Source organism: Phoenix dactylifera, chromosome 3 (genome assembly GCF_051530095.1).
Source record: "Phoenix dactylifera cultivar Ajwa chromosome 3, Ajwa_hap1_PhDact_Kaust_v1.1, whole genome shotgun sequence".
In the NCBI taxonomy this organism is placed as follows: Eukaryota; Viridiplantae; Streptophyta; class Magnoliopsida; order Arecales; family Arecaceae; genus Phoenix; species Phoenix dactylifera.
This window is the reverse complement of record NC_143192.1, coordinates 7,608,611-7,628,519: the sequence shown is the minus strand read 5'-3', so window position 1 is coordinate 7,628,519 and position 19,909 is coordinate 7,608,611. Positions and strand designations below refer to the sequence as shown.

General features: G+C 41.5%; 1 protein-coding gene across 1 annotated transcript in view; it reads right to left on the bottom strand.

Moving 5' to 3' along the window:
• Positions 1 to 19,909, bottom strand: part of LOC103710535 (callose synthase 3-like) — a 116,164-nt gene that overhangs the window by 2,899 nt on the left and 93,356 nt on the right. Inside the window, exons 38-41 of the mRNA XM_088717639.1 lie at positions 2,555 to 2,667; positions 2,200 to 2,429; positions 1,312 to 2,109; positions 1,156 to 1,206 (exon numbers count right to left, since the gene is read on the bottom strand). Of these exons, the coding sequence (XP_088573765.1) occupies positions 1,156 to 1,206; positions 1,312 to 2,109; positions 2,200 to 2,429; positions 2,555 to 2,667 (1,192 nt within the window). The remainder of the gene's footprint in view (positions 1 to 1,155; positions 1,207 to 1,311; positions 2,110 to 2,199; positions 2,430 to 2,554; positions 2,668 to 19,909) is intronic.

The following is a 19,909-nucleotide window of genomic DNA, read 5'->3' as shown; positions in this document are numbered from 1 at the left end:
GTTTATTAATATAGGCGCCCATGTGCTGAATGGAGAGCTCGACAAAAGTAGAGCCTCCATTACATACATACATACATATATTAGATTTGCTTCTTCCTGTTCATTGGGCTATTTATATCTTATTTAATTGTTACTAGGCCATTATTAGAGCCCATATAAGCCCAAGCTTATGTTTAATCTGATCCATCACTTATTTGGGGTATTTCTGTCAATTTATACACTAATTAGTGACTAGCCCCTTCTAATAATAGGAATAGTACCACATGATGTGCGAAGACTATACCGGACACTTCCTTCTCCCACATCTTCTATCTCTCCTTCCAACTTCTCCTCTCTTCTTTATTCTACATATTTCATCCATTTGTTTGCTAATCTCTAGGTAGAATTATCATCAAGGATCACATACTAGGAACTAGCTTATCCATAATTTTTACCATTTTAATTTTTTTTAAAAAATTTTATAGCATGTCCAAAAGAGCAAGGTCATTTTTCCATTTAGGGCATTCAGCTAATTTCATTTGGTGCATCAAAACTTCTCCCATTCTTTTTTGATAATTTAACAATATTTTAAACATAAAGTAGATAACTAATTCGAATTCACGATTATTTCAAGTCTTGGCTTGGATGGAACTTGAGCACGCACAAATTGCACTTGTTATAGATCAAATTTTTGTAGCATGTGCATATCATTAGCACAAAAATGGAAAAATGGTTTTTAGATGGGATGGTCTAGGGTAAAAAACTTTGTACAACTCATCCTTCTTTCTCCCACACCCACCTTCAAATGCTGGAAAAAAAGAGAGAACCACCCTTTAATCCACTTCTTAAGTAGTACCCAGGCATATCATTGGGTTTGAGAGTGATCCCCCAGGGTTGGTCCAGGATGATCCAACCTCAATCCACCCTCAAACCGAACGATTTGACCCTGAACAACTTGATCCTACCCCAAATCACTCGATTTTTCCTTAGTTTAGGCGGTTTGGACATTTTTCATTCGTACCAAGCCTGTCTATATTGAATCAAGCCTCCATGCACCGATGAGGCCTTGGTAGTTGGTACAGTATATACCAAGGTATGCACGAAATTGCTCAGTATTTGAAACCTTGTTTACAAGATCTATAATGCAGATGAAATTCAATATATGTTATTACTTACCTTCATGACCAGCAATACTATTAAGATCACAAGCCATGAAATTCCATAAACCTGCAAAAAAGGAAATGGGATAATGAAAATGAGATTTTCTTTTCCCTTCTGTTAGATGTTTGCAATGTTATTTGCACAAAATAACTATAGAAATGAAAACAATACCAGAACACTTTTGGTCTTTTTTGTTATATTTAAGTGATAGACAAGCCCATATTGGTAGATGAAGAAGCGTAATGCCAGCACCATCTCGACAAATATCCCACGCTTTCCTGAATACTTAAGATGTTCTTGCTCCTTATCCCACCATGATTCCCAGCTTTTCTCGGGGGATACACCAATCCCCCCATGATTGCTGATCCACTTATTCCAATCAGTCCAGTCATCCACAATTTTTTGCCACTCAAATCCCGAAGGATTAAATAGGAAAGGAGAAAAAAGCCATGTGCCCACCATAAACCACATGGAAATAGTGATAAAGATGTATCCAACAGCAGATCTATATGACTGTCCAAAGATTTGGTAAACAACAAGCAATATCATCATCTCAATACCCTTGACAAAATGGCTACGAGAATACAGCCTGTAATTGTCTGCAAATTTGGCATGGAAGACCACAAACCCACGACCTGTACCTCTATATTCTGCACCTCCATGAAGCAAAGTCCTTCCATAGTAGTGGGTCTTAGTTCCAAGAGAAAATGTAAAGAAAACAGAAGCCAATTGTAACTGCATCAATATAAATTCACTCAATGCATTGCGGAATCCTTTTTCCAGGCCAATTTCCATCATCATTGGTAGAGCCATTAGAAATCCAAGCTGTACAAAAGATTGGGAGGCAAGAGCAACCTGAAGGGGCTGGTTATGAATAAACCTTCTACCAGCTGCTAGGCCTTCTTCAAGTCCACTGAGAACAAGATAGAGGCGTCCATACAGGAATACATAAACTGTAAGGACTGTCACCTGCAAGTAAATAACAGTTTCAACCAAAAAATATGATTACACGGTGAAACACAAACTGAAGAATTTCAGTGCAATCAGTATTGTTCATACCAAGGTACTGAAGTAGAATCCAATAGTGGTGAAATAACACGATAGCATCCTAAAAAAATCAAAACGGTGACCAAGCCTGTATATGTCACGACTCAACGTCTGCTCCCCATTTCCATTTGCTATCTTCGCCTCAAACAGCGAGATCTGGTTAAGACCTACATCTCTCCCTTTACCAACTTGCATGTATTCATGATGAGTAACATTGCCTTCACGAAGTGTAGAGTTGAAGCCTGCCATATGGAAGCCAAACATGTAGCAATGTATGGTTATACATGAATAGATTAGCCGAGGCATTTTTGAGTTACAAACATGTAGCCTGCCATATGCAAAGAATGTTCATAAGTTACAACTTTACCTGCAAAAATGTCTTCGCTTAAATTAATAATCTTGGATGCCTTGCTTACACCACCCCTTGTGAGGTGGAAAAGTCTATCAAAAATATCTGGATGACCATAGTGAAAACGAACCCTGGCAAGAAGAAAACAAGAAACTACTGAATGCTTGGCAAGCACTGAACCTAAAGCACATGCTAGCAATTTCTGAAATATCTCAAAGATTTAAATAAAAAAGGGATGGAAAATTGTGTCATATAACAAATTTAGAAATCCATGCATTAAGTGCTATAGTCCTTACTATAGATATGATGCTAATGTGATGTGCAGCATATCATCATAAAATCTCCATCTTAGAACTTCTTTAAGATTAACTATGATTTCATGGTTTTACAACAAATATTCATTCAGAGTGGATAAGTGGCAATGAGTCAAGGGGTGCATGGAGATTGGTTAAGAAGGAAAATAGATATTATGTAAAATAAATGCCTTTACGGGTCAATAATTGGGTCATGATACCCCAGTTGTTAATTATCAATAGTCAACGATCGCTGACTCGACCCAAACCGGGTGGTTTGCCCCATACCAAACCGAATCGACACCAAATTAGAACAGTTCAGTGGATCAAGTTAGTTCGGTAATAAATCTCCCACCACCCCCACATTCGAAGGTTTCAGAGCTCGAAGGCTCTCTTGTTTGCTTCACCACCGGATGTTGTCTCTTTGACATCTCCACCCTCTCTCTTTGATGGTGACCACTCTCCTTCGAATCACCCTCTCCCCAAACCCAACCCTAATGCTAACCCCACGATCCACCTCGGTTCTGCTGGAGCCCTTCAAAAACTCCTCCACTTTCTTCCCTGCTGCCCTCTGCCACTTCCACCGCCGCTCCAGGCCCGAATCCTTGCTCCTTCTCAATGCAAATGCCATCAATATTGGCATCCCATCTATGGAACCCTAGCAAGAGCTAGTGAAGAGCTCATTGGTGCTTCTCGATATTGTGGTTAGCGGTGAAGAGTAGGAGATTGCCATCATCAGAAGGCTCTCCGTCTTCACCGCCCTCCTCGTGGTCCGCCTACCTCCGCTGGTAAGCCTCCCCCCTCTCTCTCTCCCCTTCCTCCCTCCCTATCCCCCTCCCCTTCTCCCTATCCCCCTCCCTCTCCTTGTATTGGTACATCTCGAAACGGCATGGCACGAATCCATTCCATATCGAACCGGTCGCCGATTATGAGCCTCAGTACCGATTTGGCAAACCTTGATCAATACACGTGTAGCACCAGTTACAGAAGATCCAAAATAATTCAGTGCATAAAGCACTATTGCTCTAGTAATTGCAATTGTACTCATACTTTTATTATAGGTCACTAAATAAGAAAGCAATAGGGATGAGGAAGAAACTCATCTCCAAAAGATTAACATCATTTACATCAATTATTGATGTTTTGCAGTATAGAAAATGAAATATATGGTTGAATAACACTGACACACACCAGAGATAGAGAGAACACAGAAACATATAGATCACTTCTAAAATGTTATAATTCAAATTCTTGATTGGCTAAACCAAGGATTCGTATTCTAGTTAAATTTATGAGAAATGTGATTTTGCACTTACATGCATCTAGTAGAAAATAAGTTTCTACACCCTCAACAAGGTTTAGCTACCACCTATAATTAAAAAAAATATGAATTTTAAATAACGATACACCCGAAGTTTAGTTTTTCTTCTTTGTGGAGAAGTAAAACAGAGGATTGCCAACCAACCTAAATCGGACAGTTCGGCCCATATTGAATCATACTGACACCATCCTTAGACAGTTCAGCCACTGGATTATATATTCTCGATTCTTTTGATGGTTCACATCTTTGCTCCCCCCTCGTTCGATTCGGCCAGCTCTCTTCCGAGTTTTGATGGTTCACGTCTTCACCCCCACCCCCCCAATTTGAGAGTTGCTCACCGTTAAGCTACTAGGTGATAGCTCCCCCATCTGACCCATCCATCACGATAAGCCTCCCCCCTTCTCTCTCTTGCTCTGTGATGTAGGGTTTTATAATTTTATTGTCCGATCTTGGATCCACCCCTCTCCGACCGCTAAAAGATAGGACGAAGGCCTCCTCCAGTGAGTCCCTGCTTCTTTCTCCCCCTCTCCCTCTCTCTATTGCTCCACTAGGCTTGGAGTTAGGGTTTCATCGTCTGGTCCTGGATCTGGCCCTTTTCGGCCACTACAAGACAGGATGAAGGCCTCATCCGGTGAGTCCCCGCACCCTCTCTCTCCTTCTCTCTCCCTCCCTTCCTCCCTCTCCTTCCTCTTCGGCCCTCTCCCTCTCCATCTCCCTCCCCGTGGTTTTGATACGCCATGGTTCGGTATGGTAAGAACCAATACCATACCATACCATTCACTAGTTGGCATACCTTTCAAGACTAGATATGCAATACTTGAGTAAAACAAAGATATCAACATAAAATCCATTCAACTTTGTTTTCTGGCAAATATCTAATGAAACAATAATAGACCAAGTCATTAGCATTTTCATGGACGAGTATTATACCATTATAAATTAGAATGGAATAACTGCTGACACAAAGGCCCCAAAATTGCAACTCCACAAGTAAATGATATGTAAACCTTCATAACTATTAGCAAGAAATATTTAATATGTTGTAAAAGCAGCAATAGAAGTTTCATGATGTCATTTCTAGATATTGATAACATGAAATATGGTATTTTGTGTCAAAATTTACAGAAATTCTCATAAAGAGAAGTATAGGAACAAACAGTCACAATTAACTCAAACACAATGAGCCACCATGCAGTGGGTGCAGATAGAGATATTATGCACAAACTATATATATATATATATATGCAATTGATGTATACAGAGAAACAACAAAATAATATGTTTGGCACACAAAATACATAGATGCAATATACTAAAATGTAGGTAGGGATGGCAAACAGATAAGTTACTCATGAGCCAGCTTTTGTTTGTCTCATAATTCAGCTCAAACTTGGCTTGCTCGGTGGTTGAACAATCGAAGCTTGAGTTGGGCTCAGCTTGCTTGTTTTCAGCTTATAATCTAGCTCAAATATTATATTTCTATATTTATATTTATTATAATACATATAAACATATTATACTTATGATTTTAAGTGATAAGTAACTAGACTTTGGATTAAAATCCAACATTTCTAATGGGTGAATATGATAAGGAAGCCCTAATTTTGATTGTGAGGCCAAGATCGATGGCCATGGCGAGGGCAACGTAAGAATTGATCTAATTTTCAAAGAAGAGATCCACATTCATGTCTTGGAGGATGGATCTTATTTCGGGATGGATTACTCAGACACAGCAAGGGAGTTTGGGATTGTAGAGTATGTAGAGTGCTTTGCTTTGGTATCATTTTGGCTCGTGTTATCTGATGATGGTTATTTAGCCTAGGGGCGCAATCGAGCCGAGCCAAGTTGAATAGCTAGAGGCTCAAGCTTGACTCGATTCAAGCACGAAACTTGACTTGAGATCGATCGAGCCAAGGTATGCTGAACTGGGCCGAACGACTCACCTATACCAAAATGAATTGGCACGGTTCAGCTGCTTTTTTTTTTTTTCCAAAAAAGCCCTGAGTCACTCCGAAATAGGCAGTTCAAAGCAGAGCCGGTGCGAACTGCTCGATTTGTATCAGTTTGAACTGGTTCGGCATCAGTTCACACTGGTTGGAACTGGTTCGGCATCCCCTCCTCTTTCAATAATAGAGAGGCCTGCAAAGGCTCAATTCGCACCGGTTTGAACCGGTTCGGCACCTCCCTCTTTCAATAATAGAGAGGCCTGAGAAAGCTCCCTTCTTCCCTTTCGTTTTCAAACCCTCCCCTTTCACCAAAAACTCTATGATTTCAATGATTAAAGAAGGATCCAACCCAAAACACCATGGATGCAGAACAATGAAAAAATCACAACATTCCACGCATGCTTCTAGCTGATCAACTACAGCTATACGGATCATCAAGAGCTGACCATCATATGACTCCAAGTCTGAGACATCCTTCTAGAGATATAACCGAGAGTTGCTTAGACGAGGTCATTATGCTACATGATCGACTTAGTCAGGTGGACGAAATCCATCCTTCTAGCACAGCAAGACAGAGGGGGCCACAAAGGAAAAGAAGGCAATTGCTCAGTGCAGCTTGAAAGAAAAAGAAAAGGCAGTTGCAACCCCGATGGAGAGAGTGGAGGAGTCAGTTCACTCAGATTCAGTGATCAGAAAGAGTAGTAATGATAGTTTTGGTGATCATGGTTCTGGTGGCTAAGGAGGGAATGGAGGACAAGAGACCATCATTTTGAGACAGTCGTAAGATAGTCTTCAATTCACCTATGAGTCCTAGTTTACGCATGTCACAGAATAATTACCACGATACACAAGCTGATAAAACTCACGAGGACACGATTGCATATAAGAGACGAGCTTCTCAAGATCGTTCAGGATACGATGCAACTGCAGATGATCTCGTATGTGAGTAACATTCATAGACTATTAGGTTCCGAATCGTATGCTGGATCCTATTATCTGTAGCCACAAGCAACTATGATCTATACGGATATGGATATAGTGCATCTGAGGCATCGTCTTCTAATGGCTATTACCTATACAACCTAAAGCATCTTACGAGTCGGATTTTGTTGCCCGCATATTTGGATGGGCCCTTCTATATCCATATTATCAGTCAGAGAATGCCTCTTAGAGCCAGAGCTTTAGCGAAAGATCTAAGACGGGTTATAACTCAGAGCACATGCCTTATATGACAAGCATACAAAACAACACCACAAGGTTAGAGGGATGGGCTATGTCTCTTAATTATGCTGATGATCTAGATATCTACAAGAGATATTGCCACTTGAAGAATTCTAGATATCAGTATTGATGTTGTACTTTAAATATATATAATTGATTGTATCATTTTATGTTTTGTATCTTACTAAATAATTTTAGGATATTTTATGTTGCTTCTAGCGTGCAAAGCTAGGATCGCTGGCTTTTTTCTTTACATTTTGGTTTCGGCCTGATGTTAACATAGAAAGCTGGAGGTAGCAAACCCAATGACATATTTGCCAAGCTTTTGCCTTCCTAAGGTAGCATCGTTTTAAAGTAATGCCACGGTAACACACAAAAATCACTCCAAAATGTCAAGAAGCATCATTTAGGGAATACCGAGGTGAGAATCATCAAACTATACCAACAAATATAAAAGTAGACTTAAAAGCATTCAGAAAACCAAAAATAATTAAAAAAATAATAAAAATATTTTTTTCGTACTTTTTCCCATCAGGTCTAACCTTTGCCGGGCTTTCGTCCCTTCGCCTATAGGCGGCGGCTTGGCTTCGCTATCGCTCATGACTTGGTATAGAAACGGGTTCTTATCGGGGGATCAACTAGGCTGACAGACCTGAGTGAGTTTGTTGAGTGCCCGTCCACTGGTAGGCGGTTTGAGCAACTAAATCTGATAGCAGAACAGAGGATGAAGGCACTCCACCATACCCAGGGTTATCAAAGGAGAATTGGCACGCCACATCGTATCGTATGTCGGTATGTACTGAGTCGGTACCATACCGAACCGGAAGCCATCCAATAGGGTCCCGAACCAATTCAGCTAACCTTAGATCGAGCCTTAATATCCAGGCTTAAACTCAACTCGATCAAAAAAAAAAAACAATACTCGAGATCAACTGGACTCGACTTGAATATTAACTGAGCCATACTTAAGCTTGAGTTCGAGCTTGAACTCAAGCTTTGGTCATTCAAAAATATGGTTAGAAGTTAGAAGTTATGTTAGATTAAAAAAATATATAAATATTATTGTTATAACCCAACCCAATTTGGGTTAATAGAAAGCTGGACTTAGTCCATTTGAGCATCCCATATATAGGAAATGGCCTGGACCAAAAAAAACCTTAGCATGGCATGTGCCTAGATAAAGTAAGATACGCAATGGGAGTCTTCTTCCTTGATGGGCTCCTGATGGGAGTCAGAAAGCTATGGCCACCAGAATAAGAAAGGAACCTAGGGGTTCCTCTATTAAAGGTCCTCCCGTCTCCTTCAAGGCATCACCACTGCTAAACACATTGTTGATAGTCCCCTTCTTCCTTTTTCTTCCACGTGACACAATCCCTATTTTTGTTGATTTTTCTCGACCATCCCTATTAAAGGTCCTCCCTGAGGCTGGTTGGGATTGCCTTATGAGATTGCCTAATTTGGCTCCATCCTCTATTTTTGTTTTCTTTCCCTTTATTTGATTTGATGCCAAGTCCTTTGCTGGAGCTTTGGTCGAGCTCCTGGCAACTCCCAGTGACTGTTCAATGGAGCCTTGATTGCTAGTGCGTGGGTCGAGCCCGATGGAAGCTCCATTACCCTTGTTTCAGTCCGATCCCCTATTATAACAACCTAGGATCTCACCCAAAATGGCTAGCCGAAAGTTATTATTTGGGTTCCTTGATCCTGTATAAGTACCCAAGATCTACCCAGCGAATAATCGATGTGGGACTAAACACATGCCCGCACAGGTCCTCACTGTTAGATGTATGCCCTAGAAGCCAATTTTGGCTGACACATTATTAATTCTAGGACATAATTTGTACTTGACTTTATTATTATTAAATAAATGAAAGGCATCTTTTTCATTCATATTATTATTGTGTCTATGAATCGTCCAAGAAATTAATAAGATGATGCATATTCTCAAGAGTTGAGAATTTGAGCCATGTATCATTAGTGATTAATTTCTAAACGCTCCTGATCGATGGATCATCACGAGGACGGTGATCGATCCGATGAGATCAGTGCACAGATTACTTTCCTTATGGATGGACAAGACTCGAGTCCACAGTGTAGCGACACTGAAGTAATAGTGCAGGTGCTTGTTAAGAACAAGGGTACTGAGCGTGACCAATACAAGAAGTCACTTGGATGTCTATCCACTCGTCAGTGACTTGCTTGATGTTGCAGTAGTGTGACTGGTCCTTTGACCTGCGGTGCTTCGGCTACTCACAGTGAGGTTATTGCAGTTTGACTGCACAGATACATGGTCTCTAGCCATATGGATCCATGCAGTGTAGATTGGCTGCAGTAAGTTCACTGTAGGAGTAGGGTATGCACCTATAAGGAATCTATCGACCTTGATAGATAAGCAGAGATCCTATGTGATTTATAAGACTGAGTTCGTAAGACCTCGGCCGGGGCAGTATGCACAGTGGAGAAAGAGTTTTCCACTCTCGAACTTAAGTCGAATAAATCTTCACATATGACAGACGATGGGGTTTGACGAGTTGTCCATGACCTCCGTCCTGTAGGGATCCACGATAGTAGGACTGTATCACATGATAACTGCACCTAGAGGTTCATCATTCTATTCTACTGGGTAGCCACTACATGCTGCTAGGTGTCACTGGTGGATGGTGGGACTCACAGGGATTATCTCGATGATCGATAAATCCTAATGAGTAGAGTTGGAATCGTTCCAATCCATTGAAAGGAGTTTTCAATGATATTATGATAGAGATCATAATATATCTCACTACCAGTCAGAATAGAACCTATGGGGTCACACACACTAGAAGTATTGACCGATCCGATGGTTGAATCGTGATTAGGAATCACAAGTAATCAATTCGATTGATATTCAGTTGAAGAAGGAACAAAGGGAATTAATTAATTGGACTTCAAACAAGAGTCCTACTTCGAGTAGGATTCCTAGAGTTCTAATTGGATTAGGACTGGAAATCCTAATTGGAGTAGGACTGAGATTCCTACTTGGAGTAGGATTCCTACAATCCTAATTAGATTAGGAGTTTTGAATTAAAATTGGATTCCTACTTGGAATAGGATTCCTAGAAGTCCTAATTGGATTAGGACTTCGAATTCAAATAAGAGTCCTAATTGGATTAGGACTAAAAATAAATATGTCCTAATTTGGATTAGGGTTTCTTAAGTCACAATTAATTATTAATCTAATGAATCAATAAGACTCCTAATTGGATTAGGATTGAAGAGTTCAATTGAGTCAAAATTGATTTAAGTTCTAATTGGATTAGGACTTACCTAGATTGGATCCAAATTGGTTCACCCTTGGGCTAAGCCTAATTGGATTAGGGCTTGACCACATTAGGGCATTCCAAACCCTGCTTAATGTGGATTAGGGTTTACCATGAGGAGGGGTGTACGCCCCTCCCCTTTCCATGTGGTGAGGGATGAAGAGAGGGGGGCCGGCGCCCCTTCTTAGGAAATAACTCTAGGGCTCCTAGATTGTAGGAGCCCTAGATGGCTATAAAAGGAGGCAAGGGCCGACGCCTTAAGCAATAGAAGCCCTCCTCCTTTGTGCCGTGGCCACCCTCTCCCCTTCCTTGTTTCAGCCGCAAGCAAGGTGAAAGAAAAGAAGAGGCTTGGCGGCCTCCTCCTCCTCCTCTCTTCCTCCTTCCAACGCAGGGAAATAGGAAAAGGCTGCGAGCAAGCATTGGATCTTCATCCATCTTCATCCTTCTTCTTCCTCCTCCCAAGCACAATCAAGGGTTGATTGAAAGGGAAGAAATCAGCCATCAAAAGAAGTCTTTGCAAAGGAGCTAGCACCCCGGAAAGACTAGAGAGCTTTGATCGGATCTCTGCTTCGTGTGGATACCCATAGAGGCCGGACACTTGAACGGCTTCAAGCGAACCCTCTTCCTAAAACCACGAACTCAGATTTGCGGTGATCATCTACCCGCACAAGGTGAAAATCTGATCTTCTAATATTTTTAAAAGTTTTTAGTCCTTGCCTAACTACGAACGGTTCATGAAACAACGTTCATGCGATGAACGTCGATCCCGCACATGCCTCTTCCGCTGCCAACTGATTTTTGTTTTGAAATATCAGCGGCATGGGCGGGTTCCCAACAGTGGTATAAGAGCCTAGGCTTCGTAGATTAAGGTAAGGATTAATTATTAGTAGGCTTATTAGATCTGAAAATTGAAAGATTATGCATGCTGAAAATTTTCTGCATGCAGATTTTTTCTAGGGTGCTGATTTTTGCATGCTGATTTTTATGTGATAAGATGATGATTCTAATTGCATTGTTAATGAGATTACAAAGTTTAGAATCATGATTAGCATGATCAGCAACCTATGTCATGAGATAATCAGTTAGTTTTCAGATCTGAAAATTATAATTGCTGCATGTGGTGATGATCATAGGATTCAAACCCTTTTGGTATCAAATGTAATGACCTGCGATGTGATCTGTGATGTCATGTAATTTTTCAGATGCTTGCATGCATCTTATTTGATATTTTGAGAGGCCTACGTGCCTCCTAAAAGGAGATGTAATTTATTATTATTTTTATTTTACATCTGGTTGTATTTCTGTGATGTGATGTACGTCAACGATCAAGTTGAAGACAAGGCATGAGATGAACAGGTGATCTAAGCGGTTGATGGCGATTGGATCAAGAGTTGATCAAGGATCGAATCAAGGAGGCTTGAAACCAATTCAAGAGTTGAAGACCAGTTGATCGATTGACGTGCATGTGCTTGTAATACGACCTAACTAGAATCCATGATCATCACCTATTTAAAGTTTAGCTTTAATTATTGCTGCGATTATAACTGCCTGCAATGTGCCGTTTGCATGTGATGTGAATGAGAGTCGGGTAGATAGGTTTACATGTGATGTAGCAAACCCAATTGAGACCTTAATTAAAATCTCCTCAATCAAGTCAAGAGTGAACCAACATGAGCAAGTCATATTAGATTAATTGATCTAATTGGTGTCTAGGAAAGCATGAAAGGTGGTTACTTAATTAGGACCTTACTCTCTGAGTAAGGGGAGCCTCCCACCTGCTTACCTGGCCAATTGTTCGATTACCTCTTATGAAGAGCTCAAGTTGCAAACACTAAGACCTGATTAACCAATATTAAGTCAATAGGTCTTCCACTGTAGTAGAGCTGCTAAGGCCTTTCTGATGTTGATTTGTCTCGGCTGGATACAGTGGTCAAGTTGCATCGGGGGGCTGGACCTCTCTATAGACATGAGATGTTGTAGGGGAAAGGTGGGGTTGGGCACCAATAACTGTTAGGTGAGGACCCAATGACGACTTTATTTCTACGGTTATACGGTGGGTCTGACTTAACTAAGAAATGGGACCAATAACTGTTAGGTGAGGTTTTCATGGCTTAGAGACCAAGTAGCACTGCAACATGTTTGAGAAGCATTGTACAAGAGTTATACATTCATCAATCTATGTGTCACCAATAACTGTTAGGTGAGGTGGCATGTAAATCGATGGGACCGCAGTACCCACTAGAAACCCTAGTCGTGTGGGATTTCCGTTTTCCTACCAGGGGAGTGTGAGGAATTCGAGAAAATAGTGGGAGTTACATTTGTTCTAAAAGACCTTAGAACAGATTAGGATCAAGTACAAAAGTCTAACTAGAATCTTTACTCTCTAAGGATTATAAAGTCAGCTTCAAGACTCTTAACTCATATCCTATAGAACAACTGTTTGACCAAACCCAATTATAAAGATTGGCTCAGCAAATTTCAAAAATAGTTTTAAATTGTAAGAAATTCGGGTATATGCTAGACCATGGAATCCCCATGTTACCAATCCGTCCGATCACTGATCAGCGTAAGACGCTTGTTAAGTGGACGAACAATGACAATAAAGTTAGGTGCTGCACAATGGCATCCATGTCCAATGCATTACAATGCCAGCATGAGAACATGAAGACTGCCAGGGACATATTAAATCACCTGCAAGAGTTGTATGGTGATCAGAGTCGCGCAGCATGTTTTGAAGTGTCCAAGAGGCTCTTTAAGACAAAGATGCGTGAGGGGCAGTCTGTCCACGATCATGGTTTGACCATGATAAAGGACTTAAAGAAGCTTGAGAAGCTCGGTATGACCATGCACAAGGAATTGCAAACGGATTTGATCCCGCAATCCCTTCCAGCTTCATATGAATAGTTTACAGTAAACTACCATATGAACAAGGTTGTATGCACTAAAAATAGAATTGTTAAATAAATTGGTAACTAACTTAGGGACCTTGAAGAAGTTCAAGGGGCATCGTTTTTGCTGTCAAGTTGGTTTCTACTTTCAAGAGAGAGTCTATTTGGAAGAAGAAGCCTGCGAAGAAGCAGAATACTAAGAAAACACCAAGTAAGGAAGTTCCAAGAAAAAGGCCAATTGCAAGGAAAAGTGTTTCCATTGCATAATGGGCGGCCATTGGAAGAGGAACTGTCCTACATACATGGAAAGCATAAAGAACATGAAGGGTGACAGACCTTCAGAAGGTATGTCAGATATGCTCAGGATACTTAGGGACTGTTACCTATTGCTAGCAGAAATTTGATTTCTGTATTTTATTTAGTACAGAAAGATTTTTATTTATTTGAAAAATTAAATTGATTCAAAATGGTTTTATGATTGACAGTCTCTATCACATCCATATGGATGTATCTGTGAATATATCTGAGCAAACAGTGAATACCATAGGATCTAATAGATCCAAAAATGAGATAAATCTAAAGTATTTATGGCACCTCAGGCTTGGCTATATAGGAGAAGACAAAATAAACAAATTGAAGAAACATGAGCTTTTGGGCTCATTGACTTTCGAGTCATATTTGATTTGTGAATTCTGCCTTCAAGGAAAGATGGCCAAATTATCCTTTGTAGGACACAGGGAGGTCCACTGAAATACTTACCCTAGTACACACTGATGTGTGTGGCCCATTCGATGTGCAGGCTAGGGGTTGTAATTTTTTACTTTATTTACCGATGATTACTCACGGTATGGATATGTGTATGAGACACAAATATGAAACTTTTGAAAGGTTCAAAAAGCTTAGATATGAAGTAGAAAAATAAGCACAAAAACTCATTAAGGTTCTTCGATCAGATCGAGGAAGTGAATACCTTAATGGAGAGTTCCGTGATTATCTCAAGGAGAATGGTATAGTTTCATAATGGACTCCTCTTGGTACACCTCAGCTCAATGGAGTGTCAGAGAGGAGGAATCGGACTCTATTGATATGGTCCAGTCCATGATGAGCTTCACTGATTTACCCTTGTTTCTTTAGATGGATGCCCTATTTTCAGCTATTTACTTGTTGAATGGAGTTCCCTCTAAATCCGTTCCTACCACACCGTATGAGATATAGCATGGTAAAAAACCAAGTCTTGGTCATCTCAAGATTTGGGAATGTTCGGCCCACGTCAAGAGACTACAGGCAGACAAACTAGAGGCTAGGACCATAAGTGCTCGTTTTATAGGATATCCTAAAGAGTAATTAGGATACAATTTTTACGTCTCAGAGGAGCACAATGTGTTTGTGAGCCGTCATGCCATCTTCTTGGAAAACCAGTTTATCCTTGATAGAGGCAGTGGGAGGAATATTGAGCTTGAAGAGAAAGTCTCTGAAAAGCAACGAGTCATGGATCCTATCGAACCCGTTAATACAGAGCCAGTACACGATGTCCCTCAACTACCTCGCAGATCAAGTAGGGTCTCCCATCCTCCCGATAGATACTTAGGTATACTAGAAGAGGATACCGAGGAAATGTTCCTAGTGGGAGATAGGGATCACACACAGGATCCCAAAACCTACGACGAGGCGATATCTGATATCGATTCCGAGAAATGGTTGGAAGCTATGAAGTCAGAGTTAGACTCCATGCATTCCAACCAAGTCTGGACCTTAGTAGATCCACCAGAAGGTATTGTACCTATTGGATGCAAATGGATCTACAAAAGAAAAATAGGTTCGGATGGAGAGGTAGAGACCTATAAGGCAAGGCTTGTGGCGAAAGGGTATAGTCAGCGCGAAGGCATTGACTATCAGGATACCTTTTCACCTGTAGCCATGCTAAAATCCATCCGAACATTGCTTGCCATTGCAGCATTTCATGATTATGAAATCTGGCAGATGGATGTGAAAACTGCTTTCCTGAATGGATATCTTGATGAAGATATCTATATGGAACAGCCTTTGGGTTTTACTTCCAGTGATGGAGATCACAAGGTCTGCAAGCTGCAAAGGTCCATCTATGGACTAAAGCAAGCATCTCGGAGTTGGAACACTCGTTTCGATGACGCAATCAAAATGTTTGATTTCATCAACAACGAAGAGGAACCGTGTGTTTACAAAAAGGTTAGTGGGAGCGCTGTCGTATTTCTCGTAATGTACGTGGGCGACATCCTCCTGATAGGGAATGATATTCCCATGCTAACCTCGGTCAAGGTCTGGTTGTCAAAAAGGTTCTCCATGAAAGACCTTGGGGAAGCATCCTATATTTTGGGAATAAAGATCTATAGAGATAGATCTAAAAGGATGCTTGGCCTATCACAGAAGATGTACATAGAGGAAGTGCTGAAAAGGTTCAGCATGGAAAACTCTAAAAGGGATCTCTTACCCCTAAGGCATGGAATTAATCTCTCCAAGAAGATGTGACCCAACACATCTGAAGAGATTCAACGCATGAGCAAGATCCCCTATGCATCAGCAATAGGGAGCCTCATGTATGCCATGCTATGTACATGACTCGATATAGTACATGCTGTGAATGTCACGAGCATATGTCAATCAGATCCAGGCAAAAAGCAGTGGATAACTGTGAAGAACAGTCTTAAGTACTTGAGAAGAACTAAGGACTTGTTCTTGGTCTTTGGAAGAAGATCAGAGTTGAAGGTAGAAGGATGCACACATATTAATGATAGAAAGTCTACATCAGAATATGTGCAATGGTGGTTCAGTAAATTGGAAGAGTTTCAAACAACCGATCATTATAGATTCTACCTTAGAAGCTGAATGTTAAGCCGTCTCTAAGGGTGCAGTGGAAATCTTTTGGTTTAAAAAGTTCATTGCAGAGTTAGGTGTAATGTCATCAGATGTCATAACACTCTACTGCGATAACAAAGGCACCATAGCACTAGCTAAGGAGCCAAAGGTCTCACCAGAAATCGAAGCACATAGAGCGGCAGTTTAACCTAATAAGCGACTATCTCGAAAGAAAATAAGTAGAGGATTAGAGAGTAGACTCCACAGAAAATGTGGCGGACCCATTCACTAAGCAGCTAAGTCGGCAGAAAACTAAAGCGCATCTTGAGAAGATGGGGCTTAGATTTATGACTGATTGGCTTTAGTGCAAGTGGGAGATTGTTAGATGTATGCCCTAGAAGCCAATTTTGGCTGACACATTATTAATTCTAGGACATAATTTGTACTTGACTTTATTATTATTGAATAAATGAAAGGCATCTTTTTCATTCATATTATTATTGTGTCTATGAATCGTCCAAATAATTAATAAGATGATGATGCATATTCTCAAGAGTTGAGAATTTGAGCCATGTATCATTAGTGATTAATTTCTAAACGCTCCTGATCGATGGATCATCATGAGGACGGTGATCGATCCGATGAGATCAGTACACAGATTACTTTCCTTATGGATGGACGAGACTCGAGTCCACAGTGTAGCGACACTGAAGTAATAGTGCAGGTGCTTGTTAAGAACAAGGGTACTGAGCGTGACCAATACAAGAAGTCACTTGGATGTCTATCCACTCGTCAGTGACTTGCTTGATGTTGCAGTAGTGTGACTGGCAAGGTCCGCCGTACCGGTACCGGTCGGCGTACCGGTACCGGTCGGCGTACCGGTGGCCGGCCGGACCGGTACGGTACCGGTCCGGTACGTACCGGCTGGTACCGGTCCCGTACCGGCCGGTACGCGGTGGTTTCAAAAACCACAGCGCGCGGCGCTGTGGTTCTTAAAAAAAAAAATCGCACCGGTACGAGGCTGGTACGCACCCGTACCGGCCGGTTCGGATAAAAAATCGGAAAATACCGGTTTTTTATCCGTTCCGGTACCGGTCCACGGCCGAACCGGTACGTACCAGCCTGAACCGGCCGGTACGGGCGGGTACGGCATTCCATGGTGACTGGTCCTTTAACCTGCGGTGCTTCGGCTACTCACAGTGAGGTTATTGTAGTTTGACTGCACACATACATGGTCTCTAGCCATATGGGTCCATGCAGTGTAGATTGGCTGCAGTAAATTCACTGTAGGAGTAGGGTATGCACCTATAAGGAATCTATCGACCTTGATAGATAAGGAGAGATCCTATGTGATTTATAAGACTGAGTTCGTAAGACCTCGGCCGGGGCAGTATGCACAGTGGAGAAAGAGTTTTCCACTCTCGAACTTAAGTCGAATAAATCTTCACATATGACAGACGATGGGGTTTGACGAGTTGTCCATGACCTCCGTCCTGTAGGGATCCACGATAGTAGGACTGTATCACATGATAACTGCACCTAGAGGTTCATCATTCTATTCTACTGGGTAGCCACTACATGCTGCTAGGTGTCACTGGTGGATGGTGGGACTCACAGGGATTATCTCGATGATCGATAAACCCTAATGAGTAGAGTTGGAATCGTTCCAATCCATTAAAAGGAGTTTTCAATGATATTATGATAGAGATCATAATATATCTTACTACCAGTCAGAATAGAACCTATGGGGTCACACACACTAGAAGTATTGACCGATCCGATGGTTAAATCGTGATTAGGAATCACAAGTAATCAATTCGATTGATATTCAGTTGAAGAAGGAACAAAGGGAATTAATTAATTGGACTTCAAACAAGAGTCCTACTTCGAGTAGGATTCCTAGAGTTCTAATTGGATTAGGACTGGAAATCCTAATTGGAGTAGGACTGGGATTCCTACTTGGAGTAGGATTCCTACAATCCTAATTAGATTAGGAGTTTTGAATTAAAATTGAATTTCTACTTGGAATAGGATTCCTAGAAGTCCTAATTGGATTAGGACTTCGAATTCAAATAAGAGTCCTAATTGGATTAGGACTAAAAATAAATATGTCCTAATTTGGATTAGGGTTTCTTAAGTCACAATTAATTATTAATCTAATGAATCAATAAGACTCCTAATTGGATTAGGATTGAAGAGTTCAATTGAGTCAAAATTGATTTAAGTTCTAATTGGATTAGGACTTACCTAGATTGGATCCAAATTGGTTCACCCTTGGGCTAAGCCTAATTGGATTAGGGCTTGACCACATTAGGGCATTCCAAACCCTGCTTAATGTGGATTAGGGTTTACCATGAGGAGAGGTGTACGCCCCTCCCCTTTCCATGTGGTGAGGGATGAAGAGAGGGGGGCCGGCGCCCCCTCTTAGGAAATAACTCTAGGGCTCCTAGATTGTAGGAGCCCTAGATGGCTATAAAAGGAGGAGGCAAGGGCCGACGCCCTAAGCAATAGAAGCCCTCCTCCTTTGTGCCGTGGCCACCCTCTCCCCTTCCTTGTTTCAGCCGCAAGCAAGGTGAAAGAAAAGAAGAGGCTTGGCGGCCTCCTCCTCCTCTCTTCCTCCTTCCAACGCAGGGAAAAAGGAAAAGGCTGCGAGCAAGCATTGGATCTTCATCCATCTTCATCCTTCTTCTTCCTCCTCCCAAGCACAATCAAGGGTTGATTGAAAGGGAGGAAATCAGCCATCAAAAGAAGTCTTTGCAGGGGAGCTAGCACCCCGGGAAGACTAGAGAGCTTTGATCGGATCTCTGCTTCGTGTGGATACCCGTAGAGGCCGGACACTTGAACGGCTTCAAGCGAACCCTCTTCCTAAAACCACGAACTCAGATTTGCGGTGATCATCTACCCGCACAAGGTGAAGATCTGATCTTCTAATATTTTTAAAAGTTTTTAATCCTTGCCTAACTACGAACGGTTCATGAAACAACGTTCATGCGATGAACGTCGATCCCGCACATGCCTCTTCCGCTGCCATCTGATTTTTGTTTTAAAATATCAGCGGCATGGGCGGGTTCCCAACACTCACATACTCCTCCCATTCAAGCCCTGACGTCCTCGTCCGGCTAAGGGTTCAAATCCATTCAAATCTAATCACAAACATCACGATCAGTCCGTGGTCAATCCCAATGGATCCGTGCTGCAGTGTCCCCTAGTCCACATAAGTTATGGGCCAGGTCCGCTCTGATACCATTTGTAACAACCCAGGATCTCACCCAAAATGGCTAGCCGGAAGTTATTATTTGGGTTCCTTGATCCTGTATAAGTACTCAAGATCTACCCAGCGAATAACCGATGTGGGACTAAACACACGCCCGCACAGGTCCTCACACCTATTTTTTTCTTTCAACCACTAACCACCGGTGTTGATGAAGGGTGGACCTAAGAGGGTCCCACCCCTGTAACTTATGATGACCTCGATAAAAGGGTCTTGATGGTGCGGGCACCAGAATCCAGAAAAGACTCCAATCAATTAACTCAAGGTCACTGTGGCTTTGATTGAGTCCTGTAAATAAATTCAATAAG